The sequence below is a fragment of the Electrona antarctica genome (assembly GCF_951216825.1).
Source record: "Electrona antarctica genome assembly, chromosome: 24".
Taxonomy (NCBI): Eukaryota; Metazoa; Chordata; class Actinopteri; order Myctophiformes; family Myctophidae; genus Electrona; species Electrona antarctica.
The window spans coordinates 7,218,913-7,242,612 of NC_136803.1; the positions used below are offsets into that span (position 1 = coordinate 7,218,913).

General features: G+C 43.7%; 2 protein-coding genes across 3 annotated transcripts in view; both read left to right on the plus strand.

Moving 5' to 3' along the window:
* LOC306917517 (intermediate filament protein ON3-like) overlaps positions 1 to 3,876 on the plus strand; it is a 28,469-nt gene extending 24,593 nt beyond the window's left edge. For both annotated transcript variants that reach the window (XM_079495792.1, XM_079495791.1), the window contains 4 exons: positions 565 to 690; positions 1,154 to 1,374; positions 1,577 to 1,608; positions 2,397 to 3,876. In XM_079495792.1, the coding sequence (XP_079351918.1) occupies positions 565 to 690; positions 1,154 to 1,374; positions 1,577 to 1,608; positions 2,397 to 2,404 (387 nt within the window). In that variant the 3' untranslated portion in view covers positions 2,405 to 3,876. The remainder of the gene's footprint in view (positions 1 to 564; positions 691 to 1,153; positions 1,375 to 1,576; positions 1,609 to 2,396) is intronic.
* Positions 3,877 to 8,352: 4,476 nt separating this feature from the next.
* Positions 8,353 to 23,433, plus strand: slc19a1 (solute carrier family 19 member 1). The gene is made up of 6 exons (XM_079495175.1): positions 8,353 to 8,470; positions 8,868 to 9,216; positions 15,771 to 16,569; positions 19,144 to 19,336; positions 21,919 to 22,060; positions 23,236 to 23,433. Exons 1-6 carry the CDS (start codon positions 8,433 to 8,435, stop codon positions 23,392 to 23,394), a joined length of 1,680 nt encoding a protein of 559 aa, XP_079351301.1. The 5' UTR covers positions 8,353 to 8,432; the 3' UTR covers positions 23,395 to 23,433.
* The last annotated feature ends 267 nt before the right edge of the window (positions 23,434 to 23,700 follow it).

Sequence of the window (23,700 nt, forward strand, 5' to 3'; positions counted from 1 at the left end):
CAGTCGAAAAAAACAAAAATCTAATCCAACTGAGGAATATTAAAAGCAGTCAATAGGATATAGTAATGCCAGAGTCAGAATCACAGCTTCCTTAGCCTAGAATACTGTTTGTATGTATGTATGTATGTATGTATGTATGCAGTACTGTATGACTTTTGTTCTCTTCCTCTGCACGATTCATCCCAACTTTTCCAATAGTATATTTGAGAATGGCATGTTTTCTTTTTCTTTCTTGCATGTTTCTGCGTCCCTACAGATACAGGTAGGTTGTAGTTGTGTTGTTAATTTGGATACACGTGACCCTACATAGATGGATGGTTGTAGTTGTGTTGTTAATTTGGATACACGTGCCCCTACATAGATGGATGGTTGTAGTTGTGTTGTTAATTTGGATACACGTGACCCTACATAGATGGATGGTTGTAGTTGTGTTGTTAATTTGGATACACGTGACCCTACATAGATGGATGGTTGTAGTTGTGTTGTTAATTTGGATACACGTGCCCCTACATAGATGGATGGTGGTAGTTGTGTTGTTAATTTGCGTGTGCTCCGGCTACACAGATGGATGACTTGATGCAGACGGCGGGGAAACGAGAGACCGACGTGCGAGACCAGAAGAAGGAGATCGCAGACCTGATTCGACTCATACAGAGGCTCAATGGAGAACTGGAGGCTCTCAAGAAGAAGGTACAGTGTACGATGTGTCGTCATGTACAGTTGTACACATTAAGTAGAACAGCGATTCCCAACCTGCGGACACGGACCCACTGGTGGGCTGTGAGGGTATTGGAAGTGGGTCCCCAAATAATTGGCTAAACACTAAGATTTTAAGGTTCAAGCTTCAAGCTTTTCTCACTAAAGTGCAATTTTTGAAAAATCACCAGAACAAATTCAATTGACACGCTTTGAAAATGCACAGCATTTAAAAATGCCATGTTAAGTGCCGTGCTAAGATGGGTGGGCCACAAACGCTTTCAAGATTTTCAAGTGGGTGCTGATCCAGAAAAGGATGGGAACCGCTGCAGTAGAACATAATATGACTGTTCATGATAGCATACATTATTATGAACAAGCCAAACAAATACACAGATCTGACACAAACTTCAACAAAGCCACCTGACTCCTGTCTGTCGCTCTGTGTACCGTGCAGAAAGACTGCGTGTGCAAGGACATCTCCGACACGGAATCGGAGGGCCAGAAGAACCTGGACGAGGCGCGGCAGAACATCGCGGCCCTGGAGGAGGCCCTGAGGAGAGCCAAGCAGGACATGGCCCTCCAGCTGCGCGAGTACCAAGAGCTGATGAACCTCAAGCTGGCCCTGGACATCGAGATCGCCACCTACCGCAAGCTGCTGGAAGGAGAGGAGCAGAGGTGAGCTCCAATTTGACAGAATCTCTCATCATAAGTAGCCTGGGTTCCAGCCTGATTTGCTGCGTTCCGTGTGAGTGACAAAACAAATCCACGGCAAGCAGCTGCATCATAAAGATCTTCAACAAAGAGTTGTGTTTCTATGACGTGTCTGTCGAGTAATATTTACACAAACTGACGCTCTCTCCCATGTCTCCGTTTACAGAATGACTGACCACATTCGCCAGCAGCAGTATGGTGAGAACCATGTTATTATTCCTCTTGACATGTACTGTGGTCAGTGTTGAACGTAATCAGCATCATGACAGATTAATATCCGCCGTCCAGGTGTTAAATTAGAGCTTTGTCAGCAAACATTGATTCTATTTGCAGACAGAGCTCTTAATAGTTTGACAGTGGTTCTCAACTTGAATGGAGGAAGTCAAATCCCAGAAGAGTGTCTACATACAAATGGGGCCAAATGGATCCATCCATTGTATCTGTTAGTTGTTTGTTAGATTAACACTAGTATTTATTTACGTGAATTGTAATCATGTTATTATGGATCAACCCATTTAGGCCTGACGTCGAAATAAATAAAAAGTCTTCTGAAAGAATATAATTATATTCAAAGATTTGTGCCACATTTTCACGATTTTTCAAAAATAGCAGACCTACAAGCTCGTATGAGCTTGTAGATCTGCTATTTTTCAATAGCTAAAGTATAACATAATTCTTAGTTAAAACACCAAAACGGGTTCCCGTCCAGAATGGGTTAAATTGTCCATGGATAGAATGAAATACCAGTATGCTCTCTGGCTTCCAATGATCAAGGTTGAGAACCACTTTTTGGTATTTTGCTAGGTTTAAGAATATACACGTTGTTGCAAAATGATATGCTTATATAGGTAGGGTTGATGAGAGGCTTATTCAAAAAAGAAATGACAGTGAAAGGTTCTATATTGTGTTGATTTACACTCCCATGATTTGATTTAGCTTTATTTCATTTTGCTTTTCCACTAAAATCAACCCTCTCTTTCGCTCAGATATGTAAAACAAACCAACCAATTCCAAGTCCTTGCCTTGCACGCAGACGATCATGCGCCGCTGAAGCCACAGCCAGTGACCAAATCCCTCTCCAAAGACCACCACGTTGCCCCGCCCCCAACAAACCACAAGAAACGCCTGCTGGTTCGCGTAGAAGTGGAGGAGGGCAGGGTTGTGTCGCAAAGCTCCCACTACACCGATGTGGAGTGACACACACAGCTGTCCGTCACTCCTTTATGTCACCATAGCAACACTATACCAAGGTTTGAAGTTTGAAGATTCAAGTCAGATCTTGTATACTGTGAACAACATGACTGCATTTGCACTAAAGGGCAATTTTTGGAAACACTGGGACAAATTCAATTGAATGTACTACCTGTGCAAGGACCCCCCCCCCTGCTATGCCTATTGCTTCATCTGGTTGGACTTCAAGCGCACTGGGCCATGTTTTATCTTCTGCCTGTCAGGGTTCTTAGGGGGAGTTCAAGGCCTGTGAAAGTGATCTTGAAAACGTGTATATCCTTGTTTATGTGTGTATGGGGGTGAACGCAAGCCATGTCTGACCTCATTGACATTGTTATCAGCTTTTCCTTCAGTCGTTCTCACATTGTAGGAAACATAGGGCATGGTAGTGGCATCCGGACACCATCCATAGAGATTTCCCCCCAAAAAATATTTAGATCAATTATTGTCTATATATGGAGTTATTTGTCAATTATAAGTCTAGAATCAAAGCCATCCAGGATCCCGGTGAATCATGACCATAAAACAGCTGTTTTCAAATTTTCTTTTTCACAGAATCAAAGGTTTTATGGTCATGATTCACCAGGATCCTGGATTACTTGATTCTAGCCTTAAAATAATTGATATAAATATTCTTTTGGGTTGTTCTATAGCAACTCCAAGGCCTATGAGCATGACCCATTCACCCCAATTGATGTTTAGAGACTACAACCTATTGACCCTGCTGTTACACACACACACACACACACGCGTACACACGCGTACACACGCGCATGCGCGCACACACACACACACACACACATACACACACCCATTGACCACTGCAAAACACACACACACACACACACACACACACACACACACACACACACACACACACACACACACACACACACACACACACATTGACCACTGCAAAACACACACACACACCCATTGACCACTGGAACACGCACGCAGGCACGCACGCATGCATGCACACACACACACACATGCACGCGCATACACACACACACACACACACACACACACACACACACACACACACACACACACACACACAAACACACACACTTCAGACGGGTCAGACTTTTATTTGAAATCTATATGGGAAAAATTAATGGAGTCTGGATCGATGCAACCAGAAATATGTCCGCCACCACTGCTATGCGCTATAAATGCAACCAAATGGAGTGTTACGGGTTTCTGTATTAAGTTTGAAATAAAAATGGTGAACTTGCAGTATCGTATGTGTCTCTGTCTGTGTGTGTCTCTGTATGTGTCTCTGTCTGTGTGTGCGTATGTCTGTGTGTGTGTCTCTGTCTGTGTGTGCGTACGTCCTCTGTTCAGACCGACGTACGGTACATCTTGTTGGCTGCTGAAGATCTTAGCTGTCTTGGAGGCTATAAACAGAAATGCAGTATCATAACATACAGAGATATGTTTCCTAGAGCCTTAGCAGGCCACCCAATGTGTTGTGACACTAGAAGCCAAATAATACCTCTTTTACAATCCTTTAAAATCCTCTTTTATATATATCCACACAACGCATCAGATCACATGAGAGTGTAAAGCAGGGCAGAAAGATAGTGGAATGTTATTACTTTCCCCCATGATGAGTAGTGTAACAGAAATGTAATTACATTAATTAACCTATTAACCTGAGTAATTCGGCATTAAAAAATAAATATATATATATATATATATATATATATATATATATATATATATATATATATTATACACACACAGACTGCTAGAGTAAGCTACACAGTTATCACTGACAATTTCAGTGAGCGATTAGTAACCTGGACCTCTTTCATTACATGTCCTGCCCTGTGACACCTCCGGTGGGGCAGCGGTTTGGCGGTACGTCTGGCCACTTGAAGAACTAGCATCAGCAACAGTGAGGCCTCCAGCTTTGCTGATGTTGCTATATCTGCTATCTGAATGTTTAGACCCATGTATGTAACTGTAAGCAAGTCTGCACGCGGATGCACAGCTGCACGTGTGCTTTACGTCAGAATTGCTACCAATGTAATCAAAAAGGTCAACCAAAGAACAAGCTTCCTGTACAGGAACTAGCTATACAGGAACAGGATCTCCGAGTCCTCACTGGTTGGCAAAAATACTTAGAACTTGAAGACCCTAACTAACAGGAGCCCTCATACAAGGTGTCTTCGACTATGAGGAGCCCTCATACAAGGTGTCTTCGACTATACATGCAGCAAAGGCCCTAAAATCAAGACTGCAGACATTCCAAAACAAACTAGTCCGGCTACTACTTGGCTTAACGCCCAGAACCCACCTCACCCCCGCTCATTTTGAAAGGTTGAAATGGCTTAGGGTTGATGACAGAGTACACTACAGTAACTTGCAATGGGCCTGGTCTATAAGATTCGCTACACCTCTAAGATACCCAAATTACCCATGTGCGATGTACATGTCAAAATACTTACTTATAAATAATGTCAACAAAGTCCATGGTCACCAGAGGGAGTTCCACAAACCACGTTCAACCCAGATTCGGCTCAAACAATGGGTTAAATTAATTTAACTCCCATGCCATTAAAATGTGGAACGCCCTACAAACAGCCATTAAGATATGTGAATCCCTAGACTTGAATCCCATTTGTTTTTGCATAGAAGTGCAAGTACTATCTTTAAATGTTCTGAATTGAAAATGGAGGACCCTGATGTAAACAAGTCTTAGTGCTTTTTCTGCTTTTATCCTCGTAGCAGATTTTGTATTTATTTTGTATCTGTACTTAATTTCGCAGATTTTATATTGATTTTGTATCTGTACTTAATTTTGTTGAAATGTACAAACTGTTAATGAAATATTAACAGTTATTTTCAGTCAGTCAGTCAGTCAGTCAGTCAGTCAATGTGTCAGGCACAAGTGACATTCAATATCACCTACCTACCCTACTTACTTGTCTTGACATCTGTCTGCCTATAGACTACTTTCCACGCATATTTCTTGATTTCCCCTCTGGGACGAGGAAGGATGAATAAAGTACCTACATACATCTATAGTATTTACTACTATTCAACAATCTGGATTCGTAGCTAATTTACCTCAACGTCCAACAGAGGGCACCAGCATCATTTCTTTCACTGATACTTAGTAGTAAGTAACTTCTACCGTAGGCCTACATGCCATACACTACATCGGTGGTTCTCAAACAAACCTTTTCATGTCAAGGTTAAGGACCCCCAATTGACACTAAATAGCCCACGGACCCCCATTTGAAAACAGATGCCGGTGGAACCCAATTAAGAGAAGATTGGCTCTAGCAATGAATCTCAACCATTTTAATTTCAAGGACCCCCCCCCCCCAGTTTGACATGCGGACGGACCCACATTTAATGGCATTTCTATCTCTGAGAGACCTGTTTACTGGTAAAAATCCAATGTTAATTTAACTCTGAGTTACAGACCCATTATTATCACCCATAACATAAGCCAAGGTCCATTTGATTCCTATCTATTATTTAGCTGAGGACCCCTTGCCCCTGGAAGTCTCAGTCAAGGACCCCTGGCCTGGGGGTCTCCGGCACGGCATATCTATGGTCTCCGGACCCCACTTTGAGAACCACTGCACTACATGTCCCAGAATGCAACGCCGCGGATCAGCGCTTGCTCTCTCGGCTGCTTCAGTCTGACAGTCTGTGCTCCGACTCTGAATGGAGTAATGCACGGTTTGCAGCAACGCGGGTACTGCTCCTCCGAGGTAAGGATCCAACTTCATTCCTTGGTCTTTTCGTAAAGTAATATCAAAACAATGCGAGCTCACTCACCTCACTGGGTGGCATGCTGCAAATTCGCGTTTAAAGGCACTTAAACAGTGAAAATTCTGTTTAACTTATCTTGCATGAGTTAGCAGCACTACTAGCTTTGCCAATAAGTAACTACAGTTTGTTTTTAAACCTGGATCACAAAGCTGGACTTGTGATCCAGTAGTAGAAGAAGAAGCTGTTGTCAACATACCAACTAAATTAAACGAAACAAACACCTATTCTATTATTTGTTTTGCATGCAGACCAATGTGTCAGTCAGCAAGCTAAATCACGTGTGTCAATTCAACTTGCGTAACCCCGTTGTGTTTGTCAGCACCGGTTACAATTTAGCCTAATATTTAGACTCGTAGAATCTAGTAGATGTATTTATCGATTCTGACACAGATTGAAAATGTCGGAATCGATAAATACATGATGTACGAGAGTCTAAATCTTAGGCTAGTTACAACTATGTTAATGTATAATGCTACTCATGTGTTGTAACATATTATGCAAATGTATATTCATTATTTATTACATTTAATGCATGTATAGTTATTAGTATGTCTTTGTATTACATACCTTTTTAGTCTGTTCCGTTTAATTGACTAGATATAACACACACACACACACACACACACACACACACACACACACACACACACACACACACACACACACACACACACACAATATATAATTATACTTACATTTAAGCGATAATAGAAAGTGATGCATTCATGTACTAGTTCTTAAGAGCTCATTTTCATCTGCAGTCTTGTTTAGCTTTTCTGGGCAGGGGTACAACAATAACAGAACAACCAACCTGTGATAATACAGTACATCACCGTCCATGCAAGATGTTGCAATAAAGAAACGGATTACTTTATACCCATATGGAAAATGCATATGAATTGAGTTATCTTTGAGGTTGATAATCCATGGCATCTTCTCCCTTAATCCAAAGCTTGCAAGTCACTGTTTTTGAGGGGCGCTATCCCGTCCTATGTCCATCTTTGAGGGTCTGTGTAAACACAAACATTGAAGACAAAAGTGTGTAAACACAAACATTGAGGTCTAAAGTGAGGACGCACATTATGATTGGCCGGATTGAGATTATGTATGATAAGAGCGCCCCTCACTTCACACAGGTGTGATTTTTTTTTCTTTATGTATGATGGAAATTTCAAAGAATTATATGAAAAGGTGTATTTCCTAAATTTAGTGTGAATTGCAATATCACAATATTTGATAACCTTTGTGTTCAACATGCCTCCTCTTAACCTTTTTGCTGTCATGAATGAGTCCATTCAGTGGTTCATGGATATTCATAAACTCCTTTGGGGTCAACGTTTATTCCAATTTTATTGAAGGATGTGTGACCATGTTCTTCTGAGTCAAAGTTGGGAATAGACTAGTGTTGCATCATAACAGGCGTGCATTCACTTTCAGTGTGACATGCCAACGACTTGCAGGGGGTTCGCTTCGCTCTGTGAACTGTCTGCTACTTGAACTTCCACTTCAAGATTATTGTCACAGTCCCATAAGTTTACACAGGTGTGAAAGAGAGAGTGAAAGGAACTGCCTGAACAAGCTCCGACGATTGGCAGCTACAGAACATAGTAATCGTAAGAGTAGATAAGAAAACAGGAGCATGCTCAAAAAGGAAATACAAATGAGGCAACTATCACAATCTCTTGTGCAAGTAAGATATATCACTTGGCAGTAGATATTAATCTAAAACATGTAAGTGTATACATTAACAGTACGTAACATAAGTGATGACGGTGCAACGGTAATGGGGAGAGAGAGAGCTAAATGCTATAGTGGCGGCATGTGGCAGACTTTTTAAAAGTGTCAAAACAGAACCTTCATAGAGCAGAGTAACCATCATATAACTGACTAATCGACATCTTTGTTTTCTTTTACAGGGTCACAATGACACGAGACCCCCACCGGGCACCAGCTGATGGCTAGCTTGCTTGCAATCATTGTTGCCCCGGCGTGGAATGGAGCAAAGGTCAACCAACAGCCCTCTCCCTTACATGTAAAAGCTCCATGTGGCAGTTTAACTTCCCTTTCATGTCATTAGGACATGATCACTCTGCCTCCATATTAACAGTGCATGTATGACACCAGATAGTCATGGCATCAGACACGAGCAAAGGGGAGAGAGATTGAACCAAGCCCATTGATTGATTGATTGAAATATTTATTAACAGTTTGCAGAATTACAGTACATTTCAAGCACAAACTCAATACAAAGGCTGTTAACTGTGAGTGGACGACCCAATTAAGCATTACACTTGTTTACAAGAGGGTCCACCATGTTCAATTCATCAAAACGCACCTTTTTCTTCTTGACTCATTAATTAATACATTTCCAATCCGAGAGCCAGCAAAACCCGACTCCCGTAACAGAACTTCACATGTTAATTTGTCAGCTCAAAGGGACTTGAAAACAAACTCGGGCCGACAACAATGGCGGAGGGTGAGAGCCCAGAGAGCGGGGACAGGCCAGGGGACGAGGAGGAAACGGAGACGGGTCTGAAGGAGCCGACGCACGTGGACCACCCGGGAGGAGAGCACGACGGAGACCCAGAGACCGCCGGCGTCCCTCCGGGGGAGAAGGCCACGTCTCCCACGACGGAGGAAGAAGCCAAGAATCAGTGGACGTCACACTGGACGGTGCTGTTCCTGTGCTTCTACGGGTTCATGGCGTCCATCAAGCCCGGGGAGCCCTTCATAACGCCAAACCTGCTCAGTCCAGAGAAGAACTTCACCAGAGAGGAGGTCAGTGATGGAACCAAAGGGGAGAGAGAGTGTATGTAATTCTCTCAACATGGGGTTTCTCAATGTTTTGTGCACATTTTCTGTTGCCTTGTTTTTGACTACACTTTCAGATTAGCCTCATCCATGCTGATTTTGAAAACCATGCCAATATATTTAATTCCAGCTTTTATTTTTCCTATCCAAATATAATCCAGACTTATCAAATGTGAGGTCTTGGCTTTTTAATGGTGGTTTGTTGCAGTGTTAGCCAGCTCAGTGGAGTACTAGCGGTTCACTATATATTCACTATAATGGGTCCATATTGAGATCAGTTATTTCAATTAAAACTAGAGTTGTCCCGATACCATCGAGTACAAGTACTTCATTTTTAGTACTCGCCGATACCGAGGACCGGTACGAGTACTTTATTTTTCTTGAGTAACCACTTATTTTACCCCCTTTTTGTCATAGATGCAGATGGATCTCCGATCTACACTTGTCAATTGTCATTTATGCTTGTAGATCGGCTGTTTTGGAGGATTTGCTGCAGTGTTGGGTCAGACTTGCTCCCGTTGCATTGATCCTTCAGCCTAGTGTCAATTGGATGTTTTGGTACTCGGGTAAAAGTATCGGGCCGTTTCCGAGTACTGAGTATGAGTACTTGAGTGTGGTATCGGCCCGAGTAACCAATACCAGTATTGGTATCGGAACAACTCTAATTAAAACATGTATGCATTTATTGAACATAGCCACGGAATGTCACTCCACTGAGAGACACGCAGCTGCTGTATACTCTCCCACAGCTGCTCTGTTTTTGAGTGGTTACGGAGCTATGTGTGTGGCTGGGTGGCTGGCTGGGTGGGTGTCTGGGTATGAGCACGAAAACAACATGGTTGTTTTTCACCACCTGTGCGCAACCTAACGCACACACAAACACACACGCACATATTAACTGTATATATGATGTTTTCGGGTGTGCCAGTACAGTACAGTGACAGTACAGTTAATACAGTACAGTCGGACCACCTGTTTTCAACAGGTGGTCCGTGGACCACTGGTGGTCCGTGGAGGTATTGCATGTGGTCCCTGACCATGCATTTAGTAATGTAGGATTTGTTGATGTGTTTTAAATGTTCTTTCCACTAGTTGAACTGAATGACCTGTTGACCTATGAGTCCATCCATGTAGTAATTTAGTCAGTCAGTTGGAGTTCAAGAAATTCCACAGAAAAAGGGAGTTAGAATCTCAAGAAAGGGGAAGTGCACCGGATTGTCTGGTTGAGTCATTATTATTAGGACATTTTACCAGTAGTAGTCAACGGTTGAGAAACAGTGGGATGTATACACATGGAATGCATAGCAAGTGTTCACTTACAAAAGCACTAATCTTAGCCCATATCCCCACCCAACACAACAGTGGTCCCCAGGTTGATTCTAAGTCAGGGTGGTGGTCCCTGGTTCACAATCAGTTGAAAACCCCTGCAGTAGAGGGTACAGTAGAAGGACCGCCGCATGGTAACTCTGTCATTTCTCAACCATTTCGGACGCGGGGCGGCACGCCGGAACCGGCCCGGCATCCTGGGCGCGTTCCTATAGGTCTGGAACCCCCCCCGGAAACCCCCACACGGAGTTGCACCACTCACTTCACATCTGATTGGGCTGACGGGTGTGATTTTTGTTTTTGTTTTGTTTAACCACATTTTGCTATTTGTGTATGTTAAATAACACCATAAAACCGTTATTAACTTATTACCCCAGTCCCACCCTGGGACTGGGGGGTCGGGGTTCGATCCCCGGCCGAGTCATACCAAAGAAAAAAATGGGACCCAGTGCCTCCCTGCTTGGCACTCCGCATCCAGGGTTGGATTGGGGGTAAGACCTTGCGACATACTAGTGTCATGTCCAGGGGGGTGTACTCAGTGGCGTCTGGGGAAGAATGCTCATGTTTATTTTGGCCTTCAATTTGTAAGTATAACTAATAACTATAGCCTAAGAGCAGGCTATATGAAAACCTTTTATAAATTATACTATTGGTATTTCACACAGGTGTTGCCAAATAACTAATTATCTTGCCAGTCAGTCATATGCGCATATGACATATCTAGGTCATATCAATTTAATCAGCAGAGGCTGCAGAGCAGTGCTGCTTCTCACTCTGCACACAATGACTGACCAGCTAAAGTTTATGCTTACTTTAAACCATAATATGACAAACCTTGGATTAATTATTCTGAAAACGAGCAGCAAGGTAAGTGATTCACACATTCAGGCGCGCATTGGGTGTTATTATTGGATGCACTGCGAACGACAGCAGTGTGTGTAGCTGCTGTTGACCACTGTGCTAAACATTATGACAGAGAGAGAGAGAGAGAGAGAGGGGGCTTCCCAAACTGTGGTGCATGCACCCCTTGTAGCGCATGCCGTGAACAACCTCTAGGTACAACAGTGACGTGAAAAGGGTAATGACTGTTTTATGGTGTTATTTAACATACACAAATGGCAAAATCTGGTTAAACACTGTTGTAAGGCCTGGGCCATGGCTCAGTGGTCCAGGCGCCTTGGCTGGTAATCCAGTCTGGCAGTGTGCCGCGGTTTCGACTCCCGATCCCGACAGCCTTTACTGCATGTCTTCCCCCCATCTCTCTCCCCATTTCCTGTCAGCCTACTGTCTGTCCCTCCATAAAATATCTAAAATAAAGGCGAAAGCCACAAAAAAAAACATTACAAAAAAAAAGAAACACTGTTGTAAAAAGATGTACAGAGCAGCTGTGGGAGAGTATACAGCAGCTGTGTGTCTCTCAGTGTAGTGACATTCTGTGGCTATGTTCAATAATGCACGATAAAGGCATACATTTAATTTAATTAGAGTTGTTCCGATACCAATACTGGTATTGGTTACTCGGGTCGATACCAACCACCCTCAAGTGCTCGTACTCGGTACTCAGAACCGGCCCGATACTTTGAGAGAGAGAGAGAGAGAGAGAGGCCGTTCCCACTTCAGAGAAGAGAGAATTGACAAATGTATAAAGCACTCGGATGTTACTCACAAGCAGCAGATCTTTCCTTTTAAGCAAATTGCAATAATGTCTTGATAATCCCGTCTAGATCAGTTTTAACGCGGGGCCCCGCGGCTGATTGGGGCGCGGTTGGATCGATGATTTTTCGAATGAATTTATCAAATGAAACTCTCAGCGAGGCTTTGAACTCATTTTTTCTTTACGACTCGACTTTGTGTCTTTCACATTTCCCACCACCACACTGCTCTACGCACAGTCGCCCACCATCCACTGACCACCACGTAGTCACACCACCCTCCTACGCACACCATCCACTGGACCAGCACGTAGTGCACTTGATAGATGACGCAGACACGCAATGTCAGTGAGACTAATGTGAAATATAAATCATGTAAGCAAAACTAGATTTTCGGACGCAGACACGCATTGTCAGCGAGTAGGCGGTAGGCCTACTACTAAATGTGAAATATATGAACATGTAAGCAAAACTATAGATATCTATAGATGGGTCTGAGATGGAAAGTGATTGTTAACATTTATAAGCCTATTAAAAAGGGACGGGGGACGCTGCCCCCGCGAGGCCCTGTGTGACGGCACCTGGGTGTACTTGTACATCAAGCTGCCTCACGCTACAGAAACACGAGACTCCTGCCCTGTGGGCCTCAGGGTTTCGGCAAGGCTTAGTTACTCTTTACTTTTTGTTGCAGTACACACAGAGTAATCTGTTCCCAAAAGAATGATTGTACCGTAAACTTTTCCTTTCTCTGATGTACCAAAGAGCCAGTGCAGATGCATTTGTTACACATAATTAGGCCCCGGTGTGGTGGTGTTCCCTTTTCGACCCCACAAGTGCTGCACAATTTTTGAAGATTCCAGATGTATGTCAATGTAGACTCTACATTGACATACATATGATATTGATTCTATTCTTGGCTACGTTGGCAGGGATTTGAATCTTTGTTTTACCATACATAATAGGAGGTTGGCCATATTGTGTGTGCGTGCGTGTGTGCGTGCGCACTGCACACTCATTACCACGAAGACTTAATGAATGAGCATGCAGAGCTGTGTGGGGTCAGAGTTCACATTCCTACAAAGTGGTCAAGTGAAGGTATTAAAAGATTTGTCAGTGTTACGCTCTTACGTTGAGTGAGAACATGAAGAACAAATATGCTGTAATATTTTTTGACTGGAAGGTTAGTTCTATTTAGGTCCAATAAATAACTACATTAAAACATACTTTAAAATTAGTAACGACACAGAACTGAGTTTTTGGGGCTGTTAAGTATTATTTATTTCCAAACGGCAACTTCGCAGACATAATATGATCACACTCACATCCTACGAATAGAAGGCCCACAATACACACTATGTATAAGAAATCACACTCGTGTGAAGTGATACATGACATCATACATGACATTCCGTGCTCAGCCAATCAAATCATTGCTATGGGGTAGACAGTACACACATTGCTCAGCCAATCAAATCATCGCTATGGGGTACACACAAAGCTGGGCATAGGAGTGGCTAGCGCCCCTCCCACCAAGGCCTTTCCAACAGGCAGGATATACAAAGCATAAATATAGCTGCAAGCAGCTATAGGACGGAGTCGAGCCCAAAAAGAAATAAGCTATACGCGCAAATACACACTGAGCTATAGAAGTAATATAGAGATCCATGTAATACAGAGAGGCGTCATTCAAAGATGTCATACTATAGTCTTCCAAATTAGGCGTTTCTGCCTTTTGAAGGGTTTTTTCTCCACAACAGGGTTTGTGGTGCCCCCGACATGGCATGATACTTGCTGAAAGCTGCAATCAGGCTCCGTGTTCCGGTCTACTGTCGTTCTACTGTCGTTCTACTGAGTATATAAAAGGATAGAGACTGAACTGGCGCGAAGCTCCGCCCCCCCAGCTATTCATGTCAGTGGAAGTTGCTCAGTGGTGTTTTGAAGCACCCGGAAGGACCGTCTCAAAACGTCTACTTCCGCATTTGACCACCAAATCTTGGTGGTCAAATGCGGAAGTGCAACCGAGTGCTCAATGTTAAAGCCCAGCTGCACGGGGTTTCCCGGTCATGAATCCACGGGTCCGCCTGTAGTCCCTCCTCCTACCACTAGGGAGGAGAGCTTCAACGTTGAATAGCCTCACTGGCCCCTTGGTGTTTACCCATGAGAGTTAGACGACAAGATCGACATCTAGTCTTTACTGACGTGATTGGCTGCTTCTAGCCAATGGGACGACAAGCAACGGCAATGCTGCCCCTGGCAGCAAAGCAGCCTGCAGACAGACAGTGCAGAGCAACGCGCATACTACAGTTATTTGACACGTTTGCAATGTTTGCACGTCACTCGATATAACTTCAAACCAACCGCGGCTGAAAAAGCGCAGCCAATGCAACGCCACAACAAAACGCAGTCATTGAACCACGCACAGAATCAATGTATCGTGATTCGTGTCGAGTCTCCGTGTACCACCGCTGCACTGCGGGGACGGGCCAGCGCTAGTAGCAGCCTGTACAGCCAGCAGCAGCAAGAGACGACGGCGTGTGCCTGCAGAATGCGCTCCAAATTAATTCATATGCCTAGTTCGGTCTCCAAAGCCCGACAATACGCATCCAAATGCTGTTGAAATAATAGTTTTTAATTTCTAATTGTGTTGTATAATTATTTGCGACAGAGAAACATACACATTGCTAAAATAATAATAATAATATGGGGGAGGTGAAAAGGGGCCTGACCTGAACGATGTAGGTCGTATTGTCATGAGGAAGGTGTGAGACATATGACTCAACAATACAAATAACTTAGGGCTGTTATCAAAGCTAACCTGGGCTTCCATAACACCTGAACAGTGCCACAGGCTGATCACCTCCTTGTCATGCGCCACTGATTAAATATTTTGTTCAAAAGTAGCCCAGACCAAGTATTGACTGTCTACATACTTTTCAGACAGTTGACATTTCTGAATAAAAATAAACTTTTTTTTGTGGTCGTAAAATATTTGAATATTTTTAGATAGGACTTTCATGATTTTCATGAGCTGTATGCAAAAATGTTTAAATTATTTCACTTTATGTGCAATGAATTGAGAATATATGAAAGTTTCATGTTTTTAATTATATTACAGAAGAAAATATTTTGCACAATATTCATTTTTTTTAGAAGGATCTGTAAATCGCCACAATCCAATGCTGTTTCTGAACAGCAGCAATGTATAATACCCATGACTCATCCTTTTGTAGAAATTGGCTATCAGTTCAGGATGCTTTCAACTTGTCAGTGAATAATGAGTGGTGAATACTTACTTCACTCACTTCAATCACTTCTGAAGACCCATTTCTACAAAGCTGCTTTTAATCCTTTGTACCTTATGATGTATTTTTATGTTTTTGATGTATGATATTTTCTATATGCTCTTGTTGTTCAGCACTTTGTGACCTTGTTCTTGAAAGGTGCTATATAAATAAAGCTTTATTATTATTATTATTACTTAAAACAACTGGTGTAAGCATTATCTTTTTCTAATTCCCTTGCAATGCTCTGGTGTTTTATCAGGTAACCAACGAGATCAGCCCGGTGCTGTCCTACTCCTACATGGCCGTGCAGGTTCCCATCTTCCTGCTGACGGACTACCTCCGCTACAAGCCCATCCTGATCCTCCAGAGCCTCAGCCAGGTGGCCGTGTGGCTCCTGCTGTTCCTGGGCTCCAGCCTGCTGGAGATGCAGTTCATGGAGTTCTTCTACGGCATCACCATGGCGTGCCGCGTGGCCTACTCCTCTTACATCTTCTCCCTGGTCAAGCCGGAGCTGTACCAGCGCGCGGCCGGCTACTCCCGCTCCGCCCTCCTCATCGGGGTGTTCAGCAGCTCGGTGCTCGGCCAGCTGTGCATGTCGCTGGGCAACGTGCGCCACACCTCGCTGAGCGCCGCGTCGCTGGGCTTCGTCTGCTTCGGCCTGTTCCTCTCCCTCTGCCTGCCGTGGCCAAAACGCTCCCTGTTCTTCAACCGGAAGCACCGACAGGAGGCCGCGTTGGCGGCGGCCAGCCAGGCAGAACTGACCAAAATGAAGCCCGGCGGCGAGGACGCGCGGTCGCCTGTGATGTCCTCGCCCACCTCCCTGTGTTCCGGAGCCTCCTCCTGGGGGAGAGACTCTGTCCTGGTCCAGATGCTGGTGGAGGTGAAGCACGTGGTGAGGAGTCCGCGGCTGAGGCTCTGGTGCCTGTGGTGGATCTTTAACTCCACGGGCTACTACCTGGTGCTGTTCTACGTCCACATCCTGTGGAACAAGGTCTACCCGGCCACCGAGAACAAGCACGTCTACAACGGAGGGGTGGAGGCCGCTTCCACGCTGCTCGGTGAGATGTCCTGGAGCTGACAGGGCCTTCGTCTTTTCAGCTCCCGGTCCAGGGAATTAGATGAGATGTTTTACTTTAAAAGATGAAGAAAAAAAATCTATTTCTCTCGGCTCTTATCATTTTTATGACTCGAAAGATTAAGCATTTAAAACAAAAATAAGATTTATTTTGTCTATTGATGTGCCTCTTTGATTATTGCTGAATGTGATGCCAGCTGTTTGGTATAACGTTACAGTAGATTTAAACTTTCAAGCTGCAGACTAGTGAGTTTCATATTGGTTTGTAACATTCTCTTTGGTAATTCAGATGAAATCCGTGTTAGTTGCCATTTGCCAATTAATGTAGGCTGACAGAAAGTCTCATTCATCTGAAGTGATTAGGTCAGGTCTTCAGATGGCAGATGAACTGTACTTGAAATAGTTTAAAGACTATGTTGGCCAACGTGATTTCTTTCTACGTCCGTGATTAGACATGGTAACGCCCCGCCTGCCTCTGATTGGCCTACCGACACTGCCCGTCTTGCCTGTCCTCTGAGATGCAAGGGTACTCCAAGTAGCCTACAAGAGAATGGCAACACGCGACAGTAACTTGTAACTTTAATTTTTGTAGAAGAGGCAAACCAATATTGTTTGTACCGTTTGCTTTGATTTAATAATTGATTGAACAACTATGATTTGATTTGGCTGTCTAATAGTACTAATACTAAAAAGATAAAGATCAAGGGAAAAGAGACCTTTTCACAGTACAATAATGTTCCAAGTTTACACATGTAGATGTATGCAAATAAACAGGCCAGCGGCATAAACAATATTAGTTTGCCTCTTCTACAAAAAATAAAAGTTACTGTTGCGCGTGCCAAGCTGTCATTCTCTTGTATTATTTATTTATTTCCCACCACGGAGTAACCTCGTAGCCTCGGTCCCATCCCATGCTTACTTATCTGCGAAAAGAAAACCTTGCGGCAGGCTATCCAGCATGTAACCTGGCCTCACGCAGGCTTTCCACCACCTCAGAGGCAGGCGGGGCGTTACCATGTCTAAACACGGACGTAGAAAGAAATCACGCTGTTGGCCAGCCCATCTAAAACAGATGCTTGCTTGCAAACACTGCAGAATGTGACTTCATAAAAAAACAGGCAATTCTTAACTCGCTATCAGAAGGGATGTGTTAAGAAGAGTTTAACTCATAATTTGCAAGCTTCCAAAATAAGACATTCCCCCTTTGAAAAACGGATCTAGACTCTTTCAGCATTGACCACACATAAGAAATAAGGAGGCATTGCCATGAACACAGGTGGACTCATACGCACATCACTCCTAAAGGCCTATTCATAGTCTGGATTTTCGGTGGTGAGGTGACCACCGCTCCGGTGGTGAGCTGACCACCGGAGCTGAAATAACATTCAGCGGTGGTGAGTAAAAACAGAGAGAAGGGCTGGAGCGGTGGTGGTGGTTTGCTCTTCACTGCGGCTCGTGACGTCATGTTGTAGTTCGGTGGTCACCTAACCACCGAAAATCCAGACTATGTATGAGCCTTAAGAGTCTCTCAAAGTGGTCATGGTATCAAAAGTGCAACTTCAGAGAAGTATCACACCCGATATACCGCAACTCCCGTGCTTTGCTTTGACCCGTGCAGTAATCGGTTTTGTTCTGGCAAGGAACACGGTAGATCATGAATAGCCTGGAAACCAGACGAATATGCCACTGAAAAAAAAGGAAAGCCCTCTACCAAGTGATATTAGCCTGGCCATGCCAGCCAGCTGATCTTTTCAATTATATGATTGAACCACTTAAGCCCCATTTTCTATTTGTTAATACATGTTAGAACGGTTAAATGCTTATTCTTTTTTTCTTTTTTTTTTGTGGTGCAACCACTCCCTTACGGAGTGCTGTGTGTGTGGGTGGGTGGCTGTCTGGGTAGCTGGGTGGGTGCCTGGGTGGGTATGAGCACGAAAACAGCATGGTTGTTTTTCACCACCTGTGTGCAACCTAACACACACACACGCACATATTAACTGTATATATGATGATTTCGGGTGTGCCAGTACAGTGACAGTACAGTAGAGGGACCCCCACACGGTAGCCACGCTATGAGCTTGTAGATCTGCTATTTTCTTATTTTTGTGTGCAAATGCACTTTTCATCCCAGCCTAAAGTGATGCCTGGAGGCAGATGCACAGCCACAAATACGTGTGACTGGCCCTGCATGTCACCCTTGTTGATACAAGGGTGCAAAACAAACCAAAACAACCAACCATCCAACAGTCATTTCAAAAATATATATATAATCTTTTATCATGGGCATTGGGTACCTACCTAGTACCTACGTATGGAATGTGCTCCAGGGGCCACAAGAAAGCCCACAGGCCATCGATTGATTGATTGATTAGTTTATTAGACAGAATGTATAAACAGCAACAGAATACAGTCAAACACTCCAAAAAGTCCTTGCGGTCTTGTTTCCATTTAGGCCCTATGCAATCAATTCATAGACACTTGAATATCTAGGTCAATTCCACATTGTGGCGGTGTTCTGTTCTCCCATTCCCTGACCAGCGTGTTGTTCTCTCAACAGGTGCCATTTCGTCTTTCTCTGCGGGCTACGTGAAGATCCGGTGGAACATCTGGTCGGAGCTGGTCATCGGCCTCATCACGGCCCTGCAGGCCGGCCTGCTGCTCCTCATGGGCTCCACAGACGACATCTGGGTCTGCTATGTGTCCTACGCGCTGTTCAGGGGCTTCTACCAGTTCCTGGTGCCTATTGCAATGTAAGCGTGTAGGGCTGTCACCATCATGACATTTTAGGCCTACTTGACAATGAATGGTCACCTAGATCAGGGGGTCTCAACGTTCTTGGCTGGGGACCCCCGGAAATGCTTTGGCCATGTCTCGTGACGCTGAACCCCTAATTGCTCCTGATGTGCAGGTTGGTGCCTTGCATGGTTTCCTCTGCCATCGGTGTATGAATGGGTGAATGTAATGCTATATAAATGCACCATTTACAATGGAGAGAGTTCAAATGGGAAAACTAAAACGTTAGCAAAGTAAAGCAACACCTCAAATTGTGCTGGAGAGAATGCAGGAAGATTGGTGATCATACCCACGTATTTTGGGATTGCCCCAAATTAGATACATTGTGGAGTGACATTCAATCTGAGAACAACATTTGTTCTCTTATTAATGGGCAGGGGAGGATTATCCAACGGGCCTGTTGGGCCCAGGAGCCTCTGAGCTAAGGGGGCCCCTGATCTTCAGTCTCCGCGTGGCCGCGTTGCTGTCACAACGGAGGCTCAAGTTTGGGAGCCCCCAAAAAGTTTAAAGTTAATAACAGTTATTAACTTTGAACTTTTTGCCAGTAATTGGCAATAAAATAAGCCCAAATGTCCTAAACCAGTGGTTTTCAACTGTGAACTAGAAAAAGTGCCCTTCTGGGCACAGGTCTCCACCAGGAGGATAGGATTGTGTGTTTAGGAGTAATATAAACGTGTGTGTGTGTGTGTGTGTGTGTGTGTGTGTGTGTGTGTGTGTGTGTGTGTGTGTGTGTGTGTGTGTGTGTGTGTGTGTGTGTGTGTGTGTGTGTGTGTGTGTGTGTGTGTGTGTGTGTGTGTGTGTGTGTGTGTGTGTGTGACGCGACTTGGCCTGTTGTAGCGCCACCATGAGGCTGATTTGAAAACTGTCAAGTGGCATTTCTTCCTCAGCCTAGTAGTGGGAATAGGCATGCACAGTTTCACCGCAATCGGACGCTGCGTTGCGGTGTTGTGGCAATTTGTACAAAACGGGCTACTCCTGAAAACTTTTAGAAGCCAATCGTAGCCAATCAGGATGGATAATTATGAGAAATCAAACAAATCACATGATCACATGACTATGGAGAGCATGTGTACTGATTTGCGTGAAATTTGGATAAAATCTGAAGGAGTAATATTAGAAAATGTGTTTTACATATGTCGGCCTCCTGGTGGCGCTATAAAGAGCAGATGTGAAAAATTCCAGGCAAAGGTCTTTCCTTGGCCTCTAGGGAGTGTGCATACATGGTTTTACACAGATCGGTGCAGTTATAGGTAAAAACACAAATCGGCCAGTTATAGCGCCACCATGAGGCTGAGTTGAAAATATTCAAGTGGCATTTCTTCCTCGACCTAGTGGGAATGTGCGTGCAAAATTTCACGGAAATCACACCATGTGTTCATGATTTGCAGCATTTTGTTTGAAACGGAGCACTCCTGCGAACTTTGGAAGCCAATCTTAGCCAATCAGGATGGAGTCTGAAAAATCTGAAAGACCTGTTTCGTTGAATGCCTCTAGAGAGACTGTGTACCAATTTGCGTAATGTTTGGACAAAATCTGTAGGTGTACTGTCAAAACATTTGTTTTGCACAAAGCGGCCTCCTGGTGGCGCTATAACAGGCCAATGTGAAAACTTTGGGGCAGAGGTTCAGCTCTGGCATTCAGGGAGTGTGTGTGCAGAGTATGGCTGCGATCAAGCCAACGGTGCCAGAGATTAGCTGTTCACAGACGGACACGCGGACGGACGGACGGACGGACACATGGACGGACGGACGGACGGACGGACGGAGTGCAAAACATACTCTCTCCCCATGCCTTCGGCCTGGTGGAGACAATGAGGGACCGCTGGGGACCACTGTTGTGTTGGGTGGGGATATGGGCTAAGATTAGTGCTTTTGTATCACTTGCTATGCTTCCCATGTGTATACAACATCCCACTGTGTCTCAACTCTCAACCAATGGTCCATTGACTAATTATTTCCTAATAATGACTCATCCAGACATTCCGGTGAACTTCCCCCTCTTTAGATTTTAACTCCCTTTTTCTGTTAATTTTCTTGACCTCCCACTTGTCAATAAATGACTGCATGGACGGTCATCAATGTCACCAGGTCATTCAGTTCACTGTTTCTCAACTAGTAGAAAGAAAAAAATCCTACATTACTAAATGCATGGTCTACGACCTGTTGAAAACCCCTGTCCTAAACCGTCATATGATACATGTTACTGCGAGTGTTTAAACCCTCAGTTTATCCATAAGGCTTCCAGAGGGAGGTCTCCAAAAACAAGCCTTTGCATGTTGGTGGCCCAGGGGCCCTTTATCTCTAGATCTGCCTATGAGTTGACAAACTTGACATACCATTAGAGCCAGCATTCTTTATACTGGGTGGGTGGGATTCCGGAGGGAATAGATATCAGAAACCATGTATATCTATCTACTTCTATCTACTAAAGTTTAATTTTGGAGCGTGAGTCTTCATGTGTCTGCAGTGAGACAGTGAGTACAATACTGAAATATACAGTGTGCATAAAATGAAAATCTTATACAATTTGTACTTTGTAGCTTCCAGATAGCTTCGTCTCTCACCAAGGAGCTGTGTGCCTTGGTGTTCGGGATCAACACCTTTTTGGGAACCATCCTGAAGTCCATCATCACCCTCATCATTGTTGACAAGCGGGGCCTGGCCCTGGATGTTCACACCCAGGTAACAATGCTACTAATTTAAAGGGGTTATATTTCACTTTCTATTAAAATAAACATTTAGGTTGCCCTGAAGAGATGATTGAGCCGTTCATGATCATAATCAAGGTTCAGAAGAGATAGGTGGATTTATTTTTAAAAACTTTATGGGAAAGATCAGAATCTTTGTTTTAAAGTTATTTTCACAAACATACAGATAAATAAGTCATTTCAATATAAATTGGTCTGTAGGTCTGAAAATGTTTAGGCTAGAAGATGAATAGTTTACACTACAGGCAATGCAAATTGGGCGATAATCAAGGTTATTACACATTTCACATCGTCCAATTGTGTAATAAATAAACAAAGAAAGAAAGCAATATCATTTTAGATCAAATGATAGAAGTTAAGCCAGATGCTACTGTAGAATGCAGTAATATTATTCCTTATGCTTCAATAACCCATTTTGGGCGGGAACCCCTTTTGGTGTTAGCATTATGTTATGCTTTAGCTATTGAAAAATAGCAGATCTTCAATTTGCAAAGCAGGATCAGTATCTACTGAGGGTACTGCTGGTGGCATTCAAAAAAGCCTTAACAAAAAAGTGGCTTACAAATGTTATACCAACTATGAATGAATGGATTGATTTAATCTATAGTATATTTATTATGGAGAGAATTACATTCAGCTTCAGAGGTCAAGTTGAAGTCTTCACAGATAACTGGTTTAGATGGATTACTCATATTTCTACCATAAGACCTGATTTTGTATAAATTCAGTTAAACCTGTTTAACCTGTATATGCACCTGTTTGAGGTACTTATGTATTATGAATGATCATCAATAGAGAAGAGAGGCAGATATCTCCCCTTGTGTGTATTGTACGTATATTGTCTTGTTTTGTTTTCGGTTGTATGTATTGTCAATTGTCAGTCGTTTCGTTTTCATGTATGTTTGATTAAAATTCAATAAAACGTAAATTGAAAAAAAGAAAAATAGCAGATCTAAAAGCTCATAGCGCACCACCGAGTGGCGCGCTACGAGCTTGTAGGTCTGCTATTTTTGAAAAATGACTGACGACTGACATAGAAACATAGCTTTTTCAGAAAACTGTCAGGATGTAGAAGACATTTTTAGAATCTGATCTCAGGTCAAAATGGGTTAACACCATTATAATTTGTATATTCCTTTTCTTTTCCAGTTCCTGGTCTACTTTGTGTATTTTGCCGTGCTCACCGTCATATACCTGGTTTGTGCTGCTGTGGTGATTGTCCGGCACTATAGAAGCCAACTCAAAGGAGGTGACCAGGCCACACCCACAGACCAGGCCACACCCACAGAGCTTAGTCCTGTCCTATAGAAGCCAACCCAAAGGAGCTGACCAGGCCACACCCACAGAGCCTAGTCCTGGGCCAATAGATTCTGAGGCAGAACCGCTTTCTAACGGACAAAGAGGCAAGGATTGACCCCAAGGGGCCAGTGAGGCTATTCAACGCTGAAGCTCTCCTCCCTAGTGGTAGGAGGAGGGACTACAGGCGGACCCGTGGATTCATGACCGGGAAACCCCGTGCAGCTGGGCTTTAACATTGAGCGCTCGGTTGCACTTCCGCATTTGACCACCAAAATTTGGTGGTCAAATGCGGAAGTAGACGTTCTCAGACGGTAC

What these genes read in the sequence shown, in the direction of transcription:
- slc19a1 (XM_079495175.1), top strand. Translation starts at nt 8,433, where the DNA reads ATGGAGCAAAGGTCAACCAACAGCCCTCTCCCTTACAT. An exon ending in AACAGCCCTCTCCCTTACAT is followed by an intron (nt 8,471 to 8,867) that starts GTAAAAGCTCCA and finishes TTAATTTGTCAG; the next exon opens with CTCAAAGGGACTTGAAAACA. An exon ending in CCCTGGATGTTCACACCCAG is followed by an intron (nt 22,061 to 23,235) that starts GTAACAATGCTA and finishes TTTCTTTTCCAG; the next exon opens with TTCCTGGTCTACTTTGTGTA.